This window comes from Sus scrofa, chromosome X (assembly GCF_000003025.6).
Source record: "Sus scrofa isolate TJ Tabasco breed Duroc chromosome X, Sscrofa11.1, whole genome shotgun sequence".
Lineage (NCBI taxonomy): Eukaryota > Metazoa > Chordata > Mammalia > Artiodactyla > Suidae > Sus > Sus scrofa.
This window is the reverse complement of record NC_010461.5, coordinates 30872071-30889578: the sequence shown is the minus strand read 5'-3', so window position 1 is coordinate 30889578 and position 17508 is coordinate 30872071. Positions and strand designations below refer to the sequence as shown.

Sequence of the window (17508 nt, the reverse complement as noted above, 5' to 3'; positions counted from 1 at the left end):
TCAAGGAAGATCTAAACAAATGTAGAGACATATTGTAGCCACGGATTGCAAGACTCGACATAGTTAACAATGACAATTCTCTCCAAAATGATATGCAAGTTAATATAATTCTTATCAAAATACCAGCAAGTTATTATCTGAGAATAGATTAGTTAACTCTAGAATTTATATGAAAAGGCAAAGAATCTAGAATAGCTAAAACAATTTTGAAAAAAATAATAAAGTGGGTGAAGCCATCTACCAAGTTTCAAGATTCATTATACAGCTCCAGTAATTAAGTAATTAAGATATTAAGCTAGATACATAGATCAATGGAATACATTAGAAAACACAGAAACAGATCTGAAAAAGTACAGACAATAGATTTTTACAAAGATGCAAAAGCAATTCAGTAAAGGATAGTCTTTCCAACAAATGTTGCTGGAGCAACTGGATACCCACAGCACCCCCACCCCTGCAAAAGAAGGCAGATTTGTGTCTCACACTTCATCTCAAAAACTAACTTGAAAGTCATCACAGACTAAATGTAAACTGTGAAACTATAAACATTTAGAAAATAACACAGAAGAAAATCTTCAGTGCCTAACATTTGGTGAAGAGTTTTGATATATGACATCAAGTTCACAATCCATAACAGAAAAAAAAACAATAAATTGGCCTCATTAAGTGGGTTAAATGATCCAGCATTGCTGCGAGCTGTGGTGTAGGTCACAGACGTGGCTCGGATCTGCGATGCTGTGACTGTGGCGAAGGCCAGTGGCTACAGCTCTGATTTGACCCCTAGCCTAGGAATCTCCATTTGCTGCGAGTATGGCCCTAAAAAGACAAAAAATAATAACAACTTTTTCTGTGTGAAGAACCCCAGTAAGAACATGAAAAGGAAAGCTAGAAGCTTGGAGAAAGCATTGGCAAACTATATATCTGACAAAAGGACTCATATCTAGAATATATAAAGAATTCTCAAAAATCAACATTTTTAAATATTCTATTAAAAATGGCCAAAAGGCATTAATAAACATTGAAGTGGTTTTATAGATGCCAAATATACATATGAAAATGTCCTCAACATCATAAGCCATTAGTGAAATGAAAATTAAGACCATGATGAGATACTACTACGTACCTATCAGAAGAGCTAAAATAGAAAACACTAACTAGGAAATGATGGTGAGGATGCAGAGAAAGTACCTCTCTCATATATTGCTCTTGGGAATGTAAAGTGATACAACAACTCTGGAAAACAGATAGCTTCTTAATATAACTAAACATGTACTTATCATGTGATACAGCAAATGCACTCCTGAGTATTTATCCCAGAGAAATTAAAACATATCCGCACAAAAATCTGCACATGATTGTTCAAAGTGGCTTTATTTGTATTAGCCCCTAATTTGGAAACAACCAAGCTGTCACTAAATAAAGTTAACATTAAGCGAAGTGGTACATCTCTATGAGGGAACACTATTGAGCAATAAAACAGAACTATTGATATGCACAGCAATATGGATGGATCTCAGGCCATTATACTGAGTTGAAAAAGCCAGTCTCAAGAGGTCACATACTATGTGATTTCATTTATGCAACATTCTCAAAATGACAAATTCACAGTGATGGACAACAGTTTAGTGGTTTTCAGGAATAAGGGATTATGGGAGGGAGGGAGGAATTATGACTACAAACGGAAGTGTGAGGGATATCCTTGTGGTAATGAAATAGTTTTGTATCTTGATTGTGGTGGTGAAATCTGTGATTATTTCAAAATAAAAAGTTAAGTACTTAGTAAAGTATCTTACAGATGAATTTTAATAAGGATATTATTTGCTAAACAGCTGACATTTTAAATATCATTTTAAAATATTTCTTTATAGTTTGTTTTATATTTTATACATTGATGAGCTATTGATTTTTAATTTAATTCATATTCTCACCAAATGCTAAATGGCCAACTATTAAAGATCAATATTTGGCTGAAGCTGATTCTTAAGCTAAATATTATCAATATGGAAAAATAATGGGATTCAACAGCTAAATTGAAATGCTTTCACAAAATACTATAATTTATTACAAAGATTAGTAATTAAAATAGAAAATTTTGATGTTACAGGATAGGAACAACAATCTCTCAGGATCATTCCCTGCTACATTGCTCTTACAATTATGCATTGCATTTGTGATACTAAGCAGACACCTTCCACTAAGGCCAATGGAAAAACAAGTTTTTTTTTGATAGCTCTGCTAGTATAGGGCATTACTTGTGGAGCTGTTATCAAGAAGTTACTGCTATATCATTAGAGCCATCCCATCTTGTTCAGCGAGATGACTTCTGGAAAGAATTTTATATCTTGAATTCATAGCTTGGATAAATTTTAAAAATCCTTTATCTTCAATTGCTAAAAAACATTGTCAGTCCGTAGCAATCTTTTTAATAAAATTTTGTTTAAAATGTGTTTCCATAAACACATTACTATAGGAAATTAACTACTTAAGGTTTCTAAAGCCTGCTTTTTTGAAATGTGTTTAGTGGGAATACAAAATATGTGAAACACCTTTTCTCTAATACTTCCTCTCTAAGTCACACTTTCTCTTTAAGTCTACATTCATTTTTATTTCTAGATTTAATAAGTTTCATGAATATTATTGCATATACTTTAGATTTCTTCATGCTAATGTAGTTTTACGGTAGTAAACATGCTGTGATTGTTATCCTTTCAAGATCTGAAAATGTCACAAATACGACCTTTTCTCTTGAACAATTCAGGAGCTAAAGAAATTAAATAACTAAATGCTAAATTAGTTCTTAAATTTTATTTTATGTTATAAATACTAGTATAACAAAAAACTACAAAGTATTACTTTATAATCTAATCACTATAATTTTCTTTCATTATTATGTAAACTGTTACATATATTTGATGTCTTAAAGGGTTATAATGTCCACCATAAACTGTCTACTTAATATACATTGACAATATTTGTATTAACTTTCAAATAATTTCCCTATTATTTAGCTATTTATAAACTATTTGTATAATTTTATTGCAGTGTTATTCTTACAGTGATAAATATACTTGTGTATCTCAACTGATTATCAACATATAAAAATAGTAATTCTACATCAGTTTAAATTTTAAGGTTCACATACTATTTCAAGATACAGTTTCTCTATCTCCTAAGGTTGTCCACTCTGAAAAATCCTAGAAAACATAGTTGCAAACAAATGCCTATGCATGCAAGATGTACAGAGAAACATCAAAGACCCATGGAAAATATTTCCCAACAGAAATATCCATATATTCCATTTCCTATAGATAGTAATAATCATCACTAGCTACATGTACACAGCACTTAACTGTGTACTAGCGTTAGGTTAAGCACTTATACCTGTATTAACTCACTGGAGCCTCCTACAACCATATGAATTAGGCACTAATATTGCACAGACTAGCATATTGAGGCAGAGAGGTTAAATACTTTTCTCAAGGTCACATATTTATTAAGTGGCAGAACTGGGACATATACCCAGGTAATGTAATTACAATGCTATTCTGTTATCCATTATACCATAGGCCTCTATAAATTATTACTTATATACTTTATTGCTATATTGTTAAATGATAGGCTGGTGTCTCAAATTATAACTTTATCTCATACACAAATGGCAGTCCCCTTTTCCTTGAAGAAATCTCTACCTTAAAGTGGGGCTCCCCCATCAAGTTAAGGAAGCTATGAAATATTCATCTACTGTATTACCAGTAAGGAGTCCTTAAGAATGGTACATGTAGAGAATACAATTAGAAGACAGGCAGCAGCCACACCACAGTGGATGAGATGTTTTGGTCTGGGTCTCTTATCATCCATAATCTCTTTGTTCAAATGTTAACATACACTATTCTCTTTTGCTACTTCAGTTTCTCTAAACTGGTTGAATATTTGGCACTGTAGTTACATTCAGTATTGGTCTCTCTAACATTTTTAATTGGTCTTGGTTCTTTGAATTTAAATAATTTTACTAACATACAACCCCTGACTCCCTTCATTACCATAGAATATTGTGAGAGATTTAATAAAATCTCTTAATGAGGTTCATACACTATCTTTCTGTGCTCTTCTCCTCATCCACTATTCTAGTGAAGAATGAACCCTGTCAAAATTATGAAATGAGTTTGACTTGACTTGTGATTAATCCATAATGGTGCTCGGTAGGTACCACTCCATAGCCGAGTTCTCATTAAAGTTCTTGACAGAAATTAGTTTATCTTAAGAAATTCATTAGCCTCTTCCTTTGTATGATGAAAGGTAAACTGTAAGAGAAAATTGCATGGCAAGGGCACTGAGCGCTAAAGATGTGGGTGTTAGTTCATTTGTTTGCATGTGAGGTACAATCAAAAGGTTCATGGTATCATGGAAAGAATATGAATTTGGATCAGACACCCCTATGTTTGAAACAGAGTAATGGGAAAGAGAAAGTGAGGGAATCAATGCCCAGTCTGCAGTGCATTTGCAATGATTAGAAGCCACAGAAGCCACATTAGCGAGGTTCGTTTTCCACAGGACTTGGCACTTAGTAAGTACTCAACTACTTTGTTACTGAATGGTAGGGGAAATGAGGGGGAAAGAGGAAGGGATATATATAGACTAAATAAGCATGAAATGTATATCAATCATTATAATATACAGGTATTATTTATAACTTTACTAAACAGTATTAAAATTATGATGTATGAATCAGTTGTAATTTTTAACACTAACTGGATATTGGATGACATAAATACGCTATTTTTATATTAAGTACAAAAATTAAAGTGTGATTTTTTTAAAAGTTAAATTTTAGTTATGCAAATAAGAATTTACAGATGCTAAGTAGAAGTAGATGGGGTGTACATGGAACAAGATTGGCAATGGAGTAATGGTTTTTAGAGCTGAGGGATTAGTATTTGATTGCATAGTATGTTAGCTCTTCTACATTAGTGTATGTTAAATATTCTTTACAAAAACAATTAAAATAAATAGTTCCCTGAAAGGTGAGACTACACAGAATGTTATAGGTCATAGCCTAAGGCATCAAGCTCTCCTGAGAAACCAAGAGGCCACATCATTCAAGGGATCTGATGAGTAGCACACAACATACAGAGTTTGTAAAAGGAAGCAATGAAAACCAAAAATCTTTATTTGCACCACAGATTTCACTGGGGCTAGGCTCTTACATATATAGTAATCATCATGAACATCACAGAATATATAAGTTTAGTTGTATTTAATGTCAACTTCACAGGTCTCACTTTGCATTCTGACTTTTCATTAACCCCTTCAAATCCTTGTCATAATTCAGTCAACTGACTCATAGGTTTGTGGCCTTGCTTAATCTTAATTGTTGACTATGCAAACAGTATATCTCCCCTGCCTTTGAATGATTTCTACTACATTTGAGGATTTATGTACGCTTCTAGAATATGGCTGCAGATATAAAATGTCCTTTTATTCCCTTGGGACATACACATTGTCAAATATAGTATAAGCCTTTTCCTTAACTTTTGTATTATTATTTTAATCATGTACACTTTAACTTTCTTCAGAGGAAAAAAAATCATTAGGATGATATTGAAGATTATGCAGGATTGACCAAAATCATAGCTGAGGCAATAATTTTAGTTACAGAAAGTTTCAGTTGTCAAACAATCAAATAGGTAACTACATAATTGATCCTAATTGCTTGTTAAGATGAAAGCAACAACTAGCAAGATGACACCTTGCTTCAGATCAGTCATCTTAATGACTAAATCAGAGCACTGCAGTGATTCAAATTTGCGGAATTAACTGCTACTGAGCTGAAAACAAGCAAGTCAGCTAGAAAAGGATATACTCTTTATATATAAATATTTCAGAAATCACAATGAGAGAGGACACATAATGTTAATGTTAGTATATAACAATTATACAACATAATGCCATTTGCTTTCACATGAGGTCCAATTTAATCTTCACGACAATCATATTAGAGACCATTTTCCCTATTTTTTGTTGAGAAAATGTTTTTCAAAGTAATTGGTTTCAATATCTCACTCAAAGTGATACATCTGGCTGCTACTGTTCCAACTGGAGCCAAGTTCTGAATCCAGTGGTTTTTACACTGTCACCAGTTACCATGCATAGACATCAACTCTTAACTTTTCCAAAGCTTTGTGATTCCTATAAATGAATTCTCATTAAATTAATTTGTAGTTTTAAACCTAGATCATAAATAGATTCATAGCTCTCATTGAGAAAGATGACCAATTTTCTGCCATCAGAAATTAGTAGAGCCTTACATCAAACTTACAGCTCTATTGGTAATTTTAGAGGAAGTCTCCCCAATTCCAAATTTTATAGTTATTTCTTAACTAAGTGAAAAGAAGTTTGGATAAGCCTTTCTGTCAAAGGATTTTACCTTATCACCTGGAGACCTCATTGCTCTCACATGTACCAGAAAGCTGTAGATGTTCTTGACAGATTGATTCTAGTTATTGGCTATCCTGGTGATAACTATTCTGCAGCCAGATTTTTTTGGTTTTAATTTTACATAGATATTTCCATTTATCTAGTGTCCTTTTTAAAATTATTTCTTGGTTAATTCATTAAGATAAGATTGGTCTCACACACGATTACAGTCACTATTTTCATTACTTCTACCCCTGAGCTACTCACAAAATATTCTGCTGTATATTTTAAGTATCTGAGATCCTTTACACATATTTATTATATTTACTTCATTAACTGTAGCTTTCTCAGAGGAGGGAACATTAATTTCCCTAAAAATATACATGAAGCTACTAATTGCCTACGATGGTGACTCTATCTTCATGGGAGAAAGACAGTGTGTTAAGGGGGAGGTTGCTTAGGAAGCAGAAATACTGCCTGAAGGCCCAGACAACACAGGCTCCTCCCTAGTTTCTGACTGAGCTTCCTGGGACCATCAGTAATCCACTTCCAGCCCCGACTCTGGGCTCTCATGCCCCAGGGATTCCCTTCTCTAATGGCACTGAGTCCACTTGCATGGTGGGCTCCTTCCCGGGCCCAAGGGGTAACCAAGTGGCATTTATTAATGGTAAGTATGAATAAAGTTGTTTTTTATTATTTAAGTAAAACTGACATGCAGTAGCCTATTAGATCCAGGTGTAAATCCTAGGGTTTCAATATTTACATACATTTTTGAAATGGTTACCACAATAAGTCTAGTTACCATATGTCATCACACAAAGTTATTACAATATAATTTACTATATTCCCTATGCTGTACATTACATCTACATAGGGAATATAGTAAATTATTTCTTTTATAACTGAAGTTTGTACTTCTCAATCCCCTTCATCTATTTCATCTACCCCCAAAATAAAATTTTAACCTATATATAGGATAGTCCACATGACTACATGGCCCCCCATAGTGTGGGAAGATGCAAGGGGTGAAGAAGAGGAGGGGAGAGGACCATTACTCCTGCTTAGAGATGTAATCTTGTTCCGTGTTTGTATCTTCAAATCCCAACCTTCACAGATTCTGAGAGTTCAGAAGGTGAACATGCTCTTTCCAGTGATTAGGAAGGTACTTTGTCAAGGTAGGAGCACAGAGCACATTTTACTTACAGTTTCTTAGTGTTATTTACAAATTTTTAAAACACGTATTTATGGAGTTCCCATTGTGGCACAGCAGAATCGAATCTGACTAGGAACCATGAGGTTGTAGGTTCGATCTCTGGCCTCGCTCAGTGGGTTAAGGATCTGGCGTTACCATGAGCTGTAGTGTAAGTCACAGATGCGGCTTGGATCTGGCATTGCTGTGGCTGTGGCGTAGGCCGGCACTACATCTCCAATTACATCTCTAGCCTGGGAACCTCCATATGCTGCAGGTGCAGTCCTAAAAAGCAAAACAAACAAACAAAAACCCCACAGATTTATGACATGTGACCTTTACTGGTTCTCTTGTTACAAGGCCCACAAATACTATAGGTAGCCTTAGCAAGGGCTGCATTATCAGATAGGGAATTTGCACTTGCATTGCTAGCACATACAAATAGCTTATTGAATATAACATCATAATGTCAGAACATGTCATGATGATTATTAGAACCTTAATGATTTCTCCTTAAATTTAAATAGCTTCCCAGCATTTCTTTCGTAGATATGATAAAAGTAAGATAGCACCTAAGGAAGCCCTCTTTCAAAGCAATGAACCAAATACTCAGTACAAATGCTAAGTATTCCTGAAGTGAAAATTCAAGACAATTCAAACTCAAATTAGCCACATATTCAACAAACATGCATCAATTATGTACTATGTAAATGGAGCATATTTCTCAGGATATGTTAGGGATAAAAAGACAAATCAGGCATAGTTCCCATTTTCTTATCTCATGATGAAGATCAGATAATCATGTTAATGACTCTAATATAGGGCAACAAGTAGAATGTACATGAGAGGTAGAGACATGATGCTAAGGGAGTTTCAGGGGGTCAGATTGTGGGAATTATGGGTGTTGCTTAAATTTTGCCATCCACACCCGAGTCCTCAAGACTTGCTGCTGCTCCCTTATTCTGCTTACCTCATTTATTTTTCTATTTAACTCCTAGTTTATTTTTGAAACTCAGCTCAGATATTATGGCCTCCCCAAGGTGCATTTCCCAACACTGTTCTCCCTTGCCTGGGATAGATGCATATCCTGAGGTCCCCAGACTACCACGTGCATGTACTTCACTAGAGTCTAAGAGTTTGCACATCTCTCCAGCCACAAGAATGGAATTCCTTTAGGGTACAAAAGTATCTTCCATTTCTGTATGTCCTCTGCTACACACAATGTCTGGGACATGCTATGAATGACCTAAAGGCCTGCTGAATGACTGAGGATTGGAGGAGTACAAGAACTATGTTGTAGAATACATAAGAAATGTGATAATCCTAAAATTTATATGGAACCATAAAAGATCCAGAATTGCCATAGCCGTCATGAGGAAAAAGAACAAAGTTGGAAGCACAACTCTCTCAGACTTCATACAATGCTACAAAGCCACAGTAATCAAAACAGCATGGTATTGGAGTTCCCATCATGGCTCAATGATTAAAAAATCTGACTAGTATCCATGAAGACGTGGGTTAGATCCCTGGCTTTACTCAGTGGGTTAAGGATCCAGCATTTCCATGAGCTGTGGTATAGGTCACAGATGTGGCTTGGATCAGGGTTGCTGTGGCTGTGGTGTAGGCTGGCAGCTGCAGCTCCAATTCAAGCCCTAGCCTGGGAACTTCCATATGCCCTGAGTGTGGCCCTAAAAAGACAAAAAAAAAAAAAAAAAACTAACCAAAAAACAAACAAACAAACAAATAAACCAGCATGGTATTGGCACTAAAACAGACATACAGAACAATGGAACAGAGTAGAGAGCCCAGAAGAAAACTCATACACCCTACAGTCAATCTTTGATAAGGAGTCAGGACTATACAAAGGAGAAAAGACAGTCTCTCCAGCAAATGATGTTGGGAAAGCTGGACAGCCACATGTAAATCAAAGAAGTTGGAATACTTCCTGATACCATATACAAAAAATAAACTTAAAATGGTTTAAAGACACATATATGACAAAATAAAACTCCTAGAAGAGAACATAGACAAAACATTCTCTAATATAAATCTTAGCCATATTTTTAGTCTCCCAAGGCAATAAAAATAAAACATAAATAATAAAGCAAAAGTAAACAAATGGGACATAATCATAAGCTTTTGCACAGCAAAATAAACTATAAACAAAATGTAAAGACAACCTACAGATTAGGAGAAAATGGTTTCAAATGATGCAACCAACAAAGGGTTAATTTCCAAGATATACAAACAGCTCAATAACAAAAAAACAAGCAACCAATCAAAAAATGGGCAGAAGACCTAAATAGACATTTCTCTGCAAAGACATACAGGTGGCCAACAGGCACATGAAAAGATGCTAAACATCATTAATAAGACAAATGAAAATCAAAACTACAATGAGGTACCACCTCACACCAGTCAGAATGGTCATCATTAAAAGTTTTACAAATAATAAATGCTGGAAAAAGTGTGGAAAAAAGGAAAACATCATACACTGTTAGTGGGATTGTAAATTGGTGCAGCCCCTATGTAAAACAGTATGCAGGTTCCTTAAAAAACTAAAAATAGTTACCATATGATCCTGCAATCCTACTCCTGGGCATATATCTGGAGAAAATGCTAATTCAAAAAGATACATGCACCTCAATGTTCATAGCAACTGTTTACAATATCTGAGACATGGAAGCAACCGAAATATCTATCAACAGACAAATGGATAAAGATTATGTGGTGTGTGTGGGTGTGTGTACATATACATATATTCTACTCTCTCTATATGTGTATATATATATATTCTATGTATATATTCTATTATATATCTACGTATTCTATATATATGTGTATCCTATTATACTCAGCCATAAAAAGAATGAAATTCTTTTGTTTGCAGCAACATCGACAGTCCGAGAAATTATCATACTAAGTGAAGTAAGTCAGACAAAGTAACCATATCATATTACTTATACATGGAATCTAAAATATGATACAAATGAACTTATTTACAAAATAAAAAGACTCACAGTCATAGAAAACAAATTTATGGTCCAAAAGGTAAAGAGAGGGGAGAAGGAATAAATTAAGGGTTTGGGATTAGCAGATACAAACTACTATATACAACAAGGTCCTACTCTATAGTTTAATATCCTATAATTAACCATAATGGAAAAGAATATGATTATGAAAATGGAAATAATATGAAGTGTGTGTGTGTGTGTGTGTATATATATATATATTCTTACAGTAGATGAGTGCATCTGTCATATCTTTCTACTCACAAAGGCCTATCTTAAGCAGAATCTTTAAACTCCTGCACTTCTAGTTCTGGCCCCTATTCCTAGCTGCAAATAAGTCTGCCAATCATTGTCAGTTTTGTCAGGGAATTTTGTGACCTGAATGCCTGCAGTGAATCCAGTGGTCAGGTTCTCATAGACTACTGAGAACCTGTTGGAGAAATGACACTGTAGGAGACATCACAGAGATTGGCAGTCTGTATCCAAGGCAGTGACCTAGAGAGGGAAGGTCAGACTCTTTCCACGTCCCACTACAGATGGGCCAAATCAATGTGTGTGACAATTAAATCTATTATACTTTAGCACTGGCAAAAGAATAAGTGACAAAATAGGAAAGAATCAACTCAAGAAATCCATGGCCTCAATTAGATTTCCAATATAGCCTCTTTTATCTTGAATACTAGTTTCATGGACACATTTTTTGCACCTGGAAAGTGACTGAATTAGTCAGGATAGACCAGCTTGTGCTCCAGAAAAAAAAAATCTCAAAATCTCAGTGGCTTAAAACAATGGTAGTTCATTTATACTGTAGGTTCTTCTGAGGAACAATAGTTTTTCCAATCCGGAATCAAGTTAAAAAGAGATGCTGATTTTCAGCAGAAATTTGGTATACAGGAGATTATCACATGGATGGACACAAGAACATGGGCTTGAAAGAGGGGAGTGATTTTTCCGTGTTCACCCCAGAGCTTCCACCATTCATTTCACAGACTCCACTCCATCAGTGCTCGTGATCTGAAGGTTACGGTCTAAATGTTTCCTCATATCACTGCACTCTGGTGTATTTCTCTAAAAGATTTTCTTTTTCTTCTAATGGTTTCAACATAAAAGCCTCTAGTTTAAATCACAGCAGGGCCTATATTATTAACCAAAGACAAATTTATATTAGTTAAATAGCATTTAAAATTAAAATTTCAGGAGTTCCTGTCATGGCTCAGTGGTAACGAACCCAACCAGCATCCATGAAGATGCGGGTTTGAGCCTGGCCTCACTGAGTTAAGGGTTAAGGGTCCTGCGCTGGTGTGAGCTGTGGTGTAGGTCGAAGACACTGCTCTGATCTGGCATTGCTGTGGATATGGTGTTGGGAAGCCTGGGAACTTCCATAAGCTGCTTGTGCAGGCTTAAAAAGACAAAAAATAAATAATAAATTAATTAAAATTTCAGTGGTTTTCTGAGGCCAGGTGTAAATAATAGTTTAAATATGTATTTATTTAGGCAACTTGGTCCAGCTTCATACATTTCTAACTATACTAAATTTTAGAAAAGACTTAAAAATTCCCTTGCCCATAAGACGGTCTGGAAAAAAATTATATGCTTGTAAATAGTAAATCAGTGGCATTTGAAATTATGTCTAATATAGTATAAACATAAAGGAGGAGGGGGAATCTGGTTAAGCTAAATGATTGTCAGTAGCTAACACACTGTCTTTGATAACTCTAGAAGCCTGATATGCCCCAGGCCCGTCTGGTAACTTCCACTGGAAATGCATCGAATGTTAAAGGGACAAACTCAATGTAGATGCAACGTGAGAGATTAGAGATAAAGTCCTGGGAGATGCCAGACATGGCTCCTGATTTGCTATTGCGGGTTTTAAGCCCTTGTATCTGAGCCTCATGCCATTATCGTTTAGGTTCAGCACTTTGATAAAAATGTAAGATTTCCTGAAAGTAAGAAATGTTTTTGTCAAATTTCCCTGAGTTTTATTAACAGAAGATATTTTATCTTTCTGAGCCCTACGTTCCAAGTGACCTGAGAAGCTCTGCAGCTGTGATCCTAGGATTGCAGGCTTGTTTGTTCCCTCTGCCTACCCCTGATCACACTGATTCCTGGTGACCAGAACTGGTAACATTCACTTTGTCCTGAGTAAAATTAAGTTTCCTTTGTGTTTTGTTTTGTTTGTTTGTTTTGATGAGGAATCGGAACAAAATCCAGAGCTTCCTCTCCAGACCACCCCCTCCCCCATCCCAGGTGATCCTCATCATTTCACTGTGCTCTGCAGCATTTGCAATAAGACCCCTCACCCCAGAGTAAATAAGCCATCAGATCTGGTCAACATGCTGCTTTAGGATGAGAACTGTGACTGTTCATCTGCATACACTCAGGTCAGCTCAGCACATAAAGCGAAGAATGAATGAATGAACTGAAACAACCGACCTGCTTCAGGCTTTCTGGATTCCAGCCCTGCCTTCACTCCTACCTCCACATTTATAAGAAGGCAAGGAAAAGCACAGTTTTTAGTAGGAGTTAATCGTCTTGATAATTGCTCTGTGGAACGGGGGGAATACCCATCTCTGGAGTTCTTCCAGCTCTAAAAGTCTACATCCCTATAAAATGGAGCCCATGTTCCCACATCCACCTTTCTGCCCCCCGCTGACCCCTGCTCTGAGGAGAACGTGGGCAGGCCTGCTTTCTTGGGCACGTGTCTTCCTCCCAGGCCTCCTGGACAACCCAGTCCTGACATCCTGTCCCCTCTGACATTGGCTGGTGTGCAGTTTGTCCAAGTGTTTGACTAGAGTCTTTTTTTTCAATTCAATGACAACAGATAAAAGTATGATTGCCTTTCAAAACATCTAAAATATAAAACTGAAATAGACAATGGAAAAATTATTTCCTTCTGGTGGAAGGGTGTGCTTAGTGCTCCATAAAGAGAAGACTAATAACTATCAATGATTAAGTGTTCCAGAAAAATGCAGAATAAGATTCTAGACCACAACCCCCCACTTACAAATAGTAAAACAAAATAAAACCAAAAAGCAAGGCACAAGGCTATTAGTTTTTTTCACTGAAAAATAAATCTAGAGCATTTTTTGTTAAGAAAAAGTACCTAGACACCTCTGTAATGCAGCATTTGTTTAAATATTGCCCAGCTTTCAAATTCTACATTCCTAACTGACTAGCTATAAAATTACTCAAAAAACAAACAGCCAGTTATTAAGAACCAAACATGGTTTATATTACAAGAACAAATCACTGTGTTTTCTTTAAAAAATGGAAAGTAATATACATAAGTTTTTATGTCCCTAACAATCTCTTATTCAACAAATAGTTTCTGAAGAGCCACCAGAGGCAGATAATCAAGGCCTTATGCTCAGTTAGAGGGACGCTCACAGGAATAAGACGTGGTTCTTAAAGCCCACATTTGCAGGATTCAAATTGTTCATTGATGAATGAAAACAATTCACTAGTGTGTTAGCAAATACTCCAGGTGAACTGGGGAACTTACCATTTCTTAATCCATCCACAAGAATATGATCTCCAAGACTTCTGTCTAATTTGTGGCTATAACTCCTGTGCCCAGAGCAATGCCTGGCACAGAGCAGGAAAAATAAATGCCTGTTGACAGAAAGAATGAATTCATTTCCTAAATACTTCAGTTCACCCTGTCCTGGAAACCAGTAACAGGTTCTGTAACAGTTTGCAAGATGAGCACACGTGGTCACGGCACCCTGGAGGTTAGGAGCAGCCTCAGAGTCATACCCTGTGGGTTCAAACTCTGGCCCCAAACCATCAAGCTATGTGACTTTGGGTGAGTTTCATGACATTTCTGACCTTCGGTTGCTCACAAATCTCCTGGCAGGACTGTGCGAGGTGCAGTCGTTTAATGCATGATCTGTGCCCAGCACATGCCTGGGTATGAAAGCCACCAGCCTTGTTTGTGACTCTCTTCTCCCCATTTCATAATGGTCAGCTCGTGTGAATTAATTAATGTCTCTAAAACCACGTGAAACTACCATAGAAGATGACAGTTTCCAAGGATGTGATGTCTAGGACACTGCAAGGTGCCTAAGGCACAGGGCATGACAGGCTCATTCATGGTAGCTTCAGAGGCCCTGGGGAAGCGGGACTCCCAGTGTCGGCCGCCCTGCAGCAGCTCCCTCCCCACTGTCTGCATTATCTTCTGCTTCCCCAGCCAGCCTCTTACCCTCAGTCCAGCAGTAGCCAGCTGTTCTCCTTTCCAGCGAAGCCAAAGCCGGAGAGCAGGAGAGGGTCAGGGACCTGTGAGGGGTTGTAAAGGAAGGAGAGAAAGGAGTTCCGGGGCTGCCGCCTGGAGAGAAGCAGACACACACCAGAGCTCTGAGGGAGGCCCGCAGGGCGCACACGTGTCTTCCTTTTATCCACAATCCCCGTGGACTTTTCTCCCAGACCTGGGTTGTTAGTGAGATCTGAGAGGCACCTGTGAACCCGCAGAGCCCGTTTCTTCACTGATGTCCATACAGAGACTAAATTAAGTCTTTGTAGTGGTGTTGTGTCCTCCACTTGTCTCTTTAGAAATAATCATTTTAACACAGTTTTTTTTTCTTTTTAGGGCCACACCCACAGCACAGGGAAGTTCCCAGGCTAGGGGGATCAAATTGGGGCTGTAACTGCTGGCCTACACCACAGCCACAGCAACGCCAGATCCGAGCCGCATCTGCAACCTATACCACAGTTCACGGCAATGCTGGAGCCTTAACCCACTGAACGAGGCCAGGGATTGAACCTACATCCTCATGGATTCTAGTCAGATTCATTTCCACTGAGCCACAATGGGAACTCCCATTTTTAACACAAGTTTTAATGGATGTATGTTTTACAGTAACTCTACCATAGCCTATAGAAACACATTTTTGCAATATCATTAAGTGTTCATGAAGGGTAAACCCCCAGTAGGAATGTGGGGACTGAAATGGCAGCATGTCACATGATGCCATGTCGTGGATGGTGGTTTCAGGAGCAGGTCACACCACCGGCTGCTGGCTGCCATCATAGACCTGAGGAACCTTGGCCCAGGCTCGGAGTGCCTCCTCCTCCAGCACCGATCCCAGCTAGGTGAGATTCCAGCAGACTCCACAGTGAGCTCACCATCAGGGGGATCAAGTCAAGTCACTTACTGAAAGGACAGAATAACTGCTGTATTTTTTTCATACTTACCTAAGGCAGAAGTGGATTCTGTGCCAACATATCACTTATAACTGGAATCTAATATCCAGCACAAATGAACATCTCCTCAGAAAAGAAAAACATGGACTTGGAGAAGAGACTTGTGGTTGCCTGATGGGAGGGGGAGGGAGTGGGAAGGATCGGGAGCTTGGGCTTATCAGACATAACCTAGAATAGATTTACAAGGAGATCCTGTTGAATAGCATTGAGAACTATGTCTAGATACTCATGTTGCAACAGAAGAAAGAGTGGGGGAAAAACTGTAATTGCAATGTATACATGTAAGGATAACCTGACCCCCTTGATGTACAGTGGGAAAATAAAAAAAAAAAGAAATAAATTCCGATGATATATGGTGATTAAAATTCCCAGCACATGATTTCAAGAGCAGACATGTTAAGGCCAGTGTCACATTCAAACTCATGTTGAATTTGTATTCCGTCTACCTCAACACCCCATGCATAATTTTACATACGTCTTGAGTTTCCAAACCAAGATGAAGAAAGGGAATCTTTCTAAAATTCTGGGTGGAAAGAGTGTACTGAGAAGATATTTTCCACCTTCTTTCCTCTCAAGCTTGTAAGTGACTCCTCCCATATCCCTCACATCACTGCACATTAGCCTCACAACCACCCCTCACCAGGATGGTGAACCCTGTGCCATGCTGTTCCTCCAAACTGTGCATCCCCTCCTCCCCCAACCCCCCATATACTCCACCCAAGACAGTCTTTCTAGGTAGAAATGTCGCAGTCTCTCTTCCTCTACCTAAATAAGACTTCTCCCATTTTGTCTCTTCTCTTCATTTGCCTGGTTTTCTAGGCAACAATGCTATATGATTGTGGTATACAATGATTTTGAAAAAGCATCAATGATTAATTACCCTGGATGTGTATTTGCTAATAGAAAAAGGAAATCCTGGAGCAATAGTAATTTGCCCCCAAATGAAGAGTTGTGAAATCTTAGGTACTAGATCTCTTTGTTCAAATGGCAAGATTCTGAGATATGGTCTGGAAAGACATGATTCGTAGGTATAGCTTTAGAACTTTCAAGCTGCCTACCTGGCATCAGACTTCACTGAGGCTAATTGTATTTGGAGTGGGCTGTGTAGAACATAATTGGAACACAGCTGTTGTTGAGTCAAACTTAGACCCACAAATAATGGCATGATGTTTCTATAGAATACATTAACCTGTGACAAAAAACAAAAGCATGTGACTGAAGGACAGAGCATCCTATATATTTAGAAATTTAGTTTCAAGAGAAATATTTGTCTCTCTACTCCATCTTTCCCCAAACTCCAGAGTAAAAACAAAGCTACATCAAAAAGAAGTATTTAGCAGTGTTAGAAAATGAATAAAGGAAGGACACAATTTTTCAAGTGTAAATTCTCCTTAATATTAATCTATAAGTTCAATGTGATTTCAATAAAAATCCCAATAGGTTATTTTTGTGGAAAAATAAAATTGACTCAAAAAATAATACGGAGGAGTTCCCTGTGTGGCACAATAGGATCAGTGGTGTCTCTGGAGTTCGGGTTCAATACCTGGCCTGACGTAGTGGATGAGGGATCTAGTGTTGCTGCAGGTGTAGCATAGGTCACAAGTGTGACTCAGATCTGATCCCTGGCCTAGGAACTCCACATGCTGCAGGGCTGCCAAAAAACAAAAAGAAAAAACAAATAATTTGGAAAGTAGA

The 17508-nt window shown here is 37.4% G+C and overlaps 1 protein-coding gene across 5 annotated transcripts in view; it reads right to left on the bottom strand.

Annotated features, from left to right (window-relative positions):
- The window catches only part of LOC100521702 (melanoma-associated antigen B16-like), a 71341-nt gene extending 56335 nt beyond the window's left edge, over positions 1-15006 (bottom strand). For all 5 annotated transcript variants that reach the window (XM_021080237.1, XM_021080239.1, XM_021080240.1 and 2 more), the window contains exons 1-2: positions 14816-15006; positions 14117-14226 (exon numbers count right to left, since the gene is read on the bottom strand). Coding sequence is in view for 1 of the 5 variants with exons in the window: in XM_021080236.1 (XP_020935895.1) it covers positions 14117-14119 (3 nt within the window). In the remaining 4 variants the exon portion in view is untranslated. The remainder of the gene's footprint in view (positions 1-14116; positions 14227-14815) is intronic.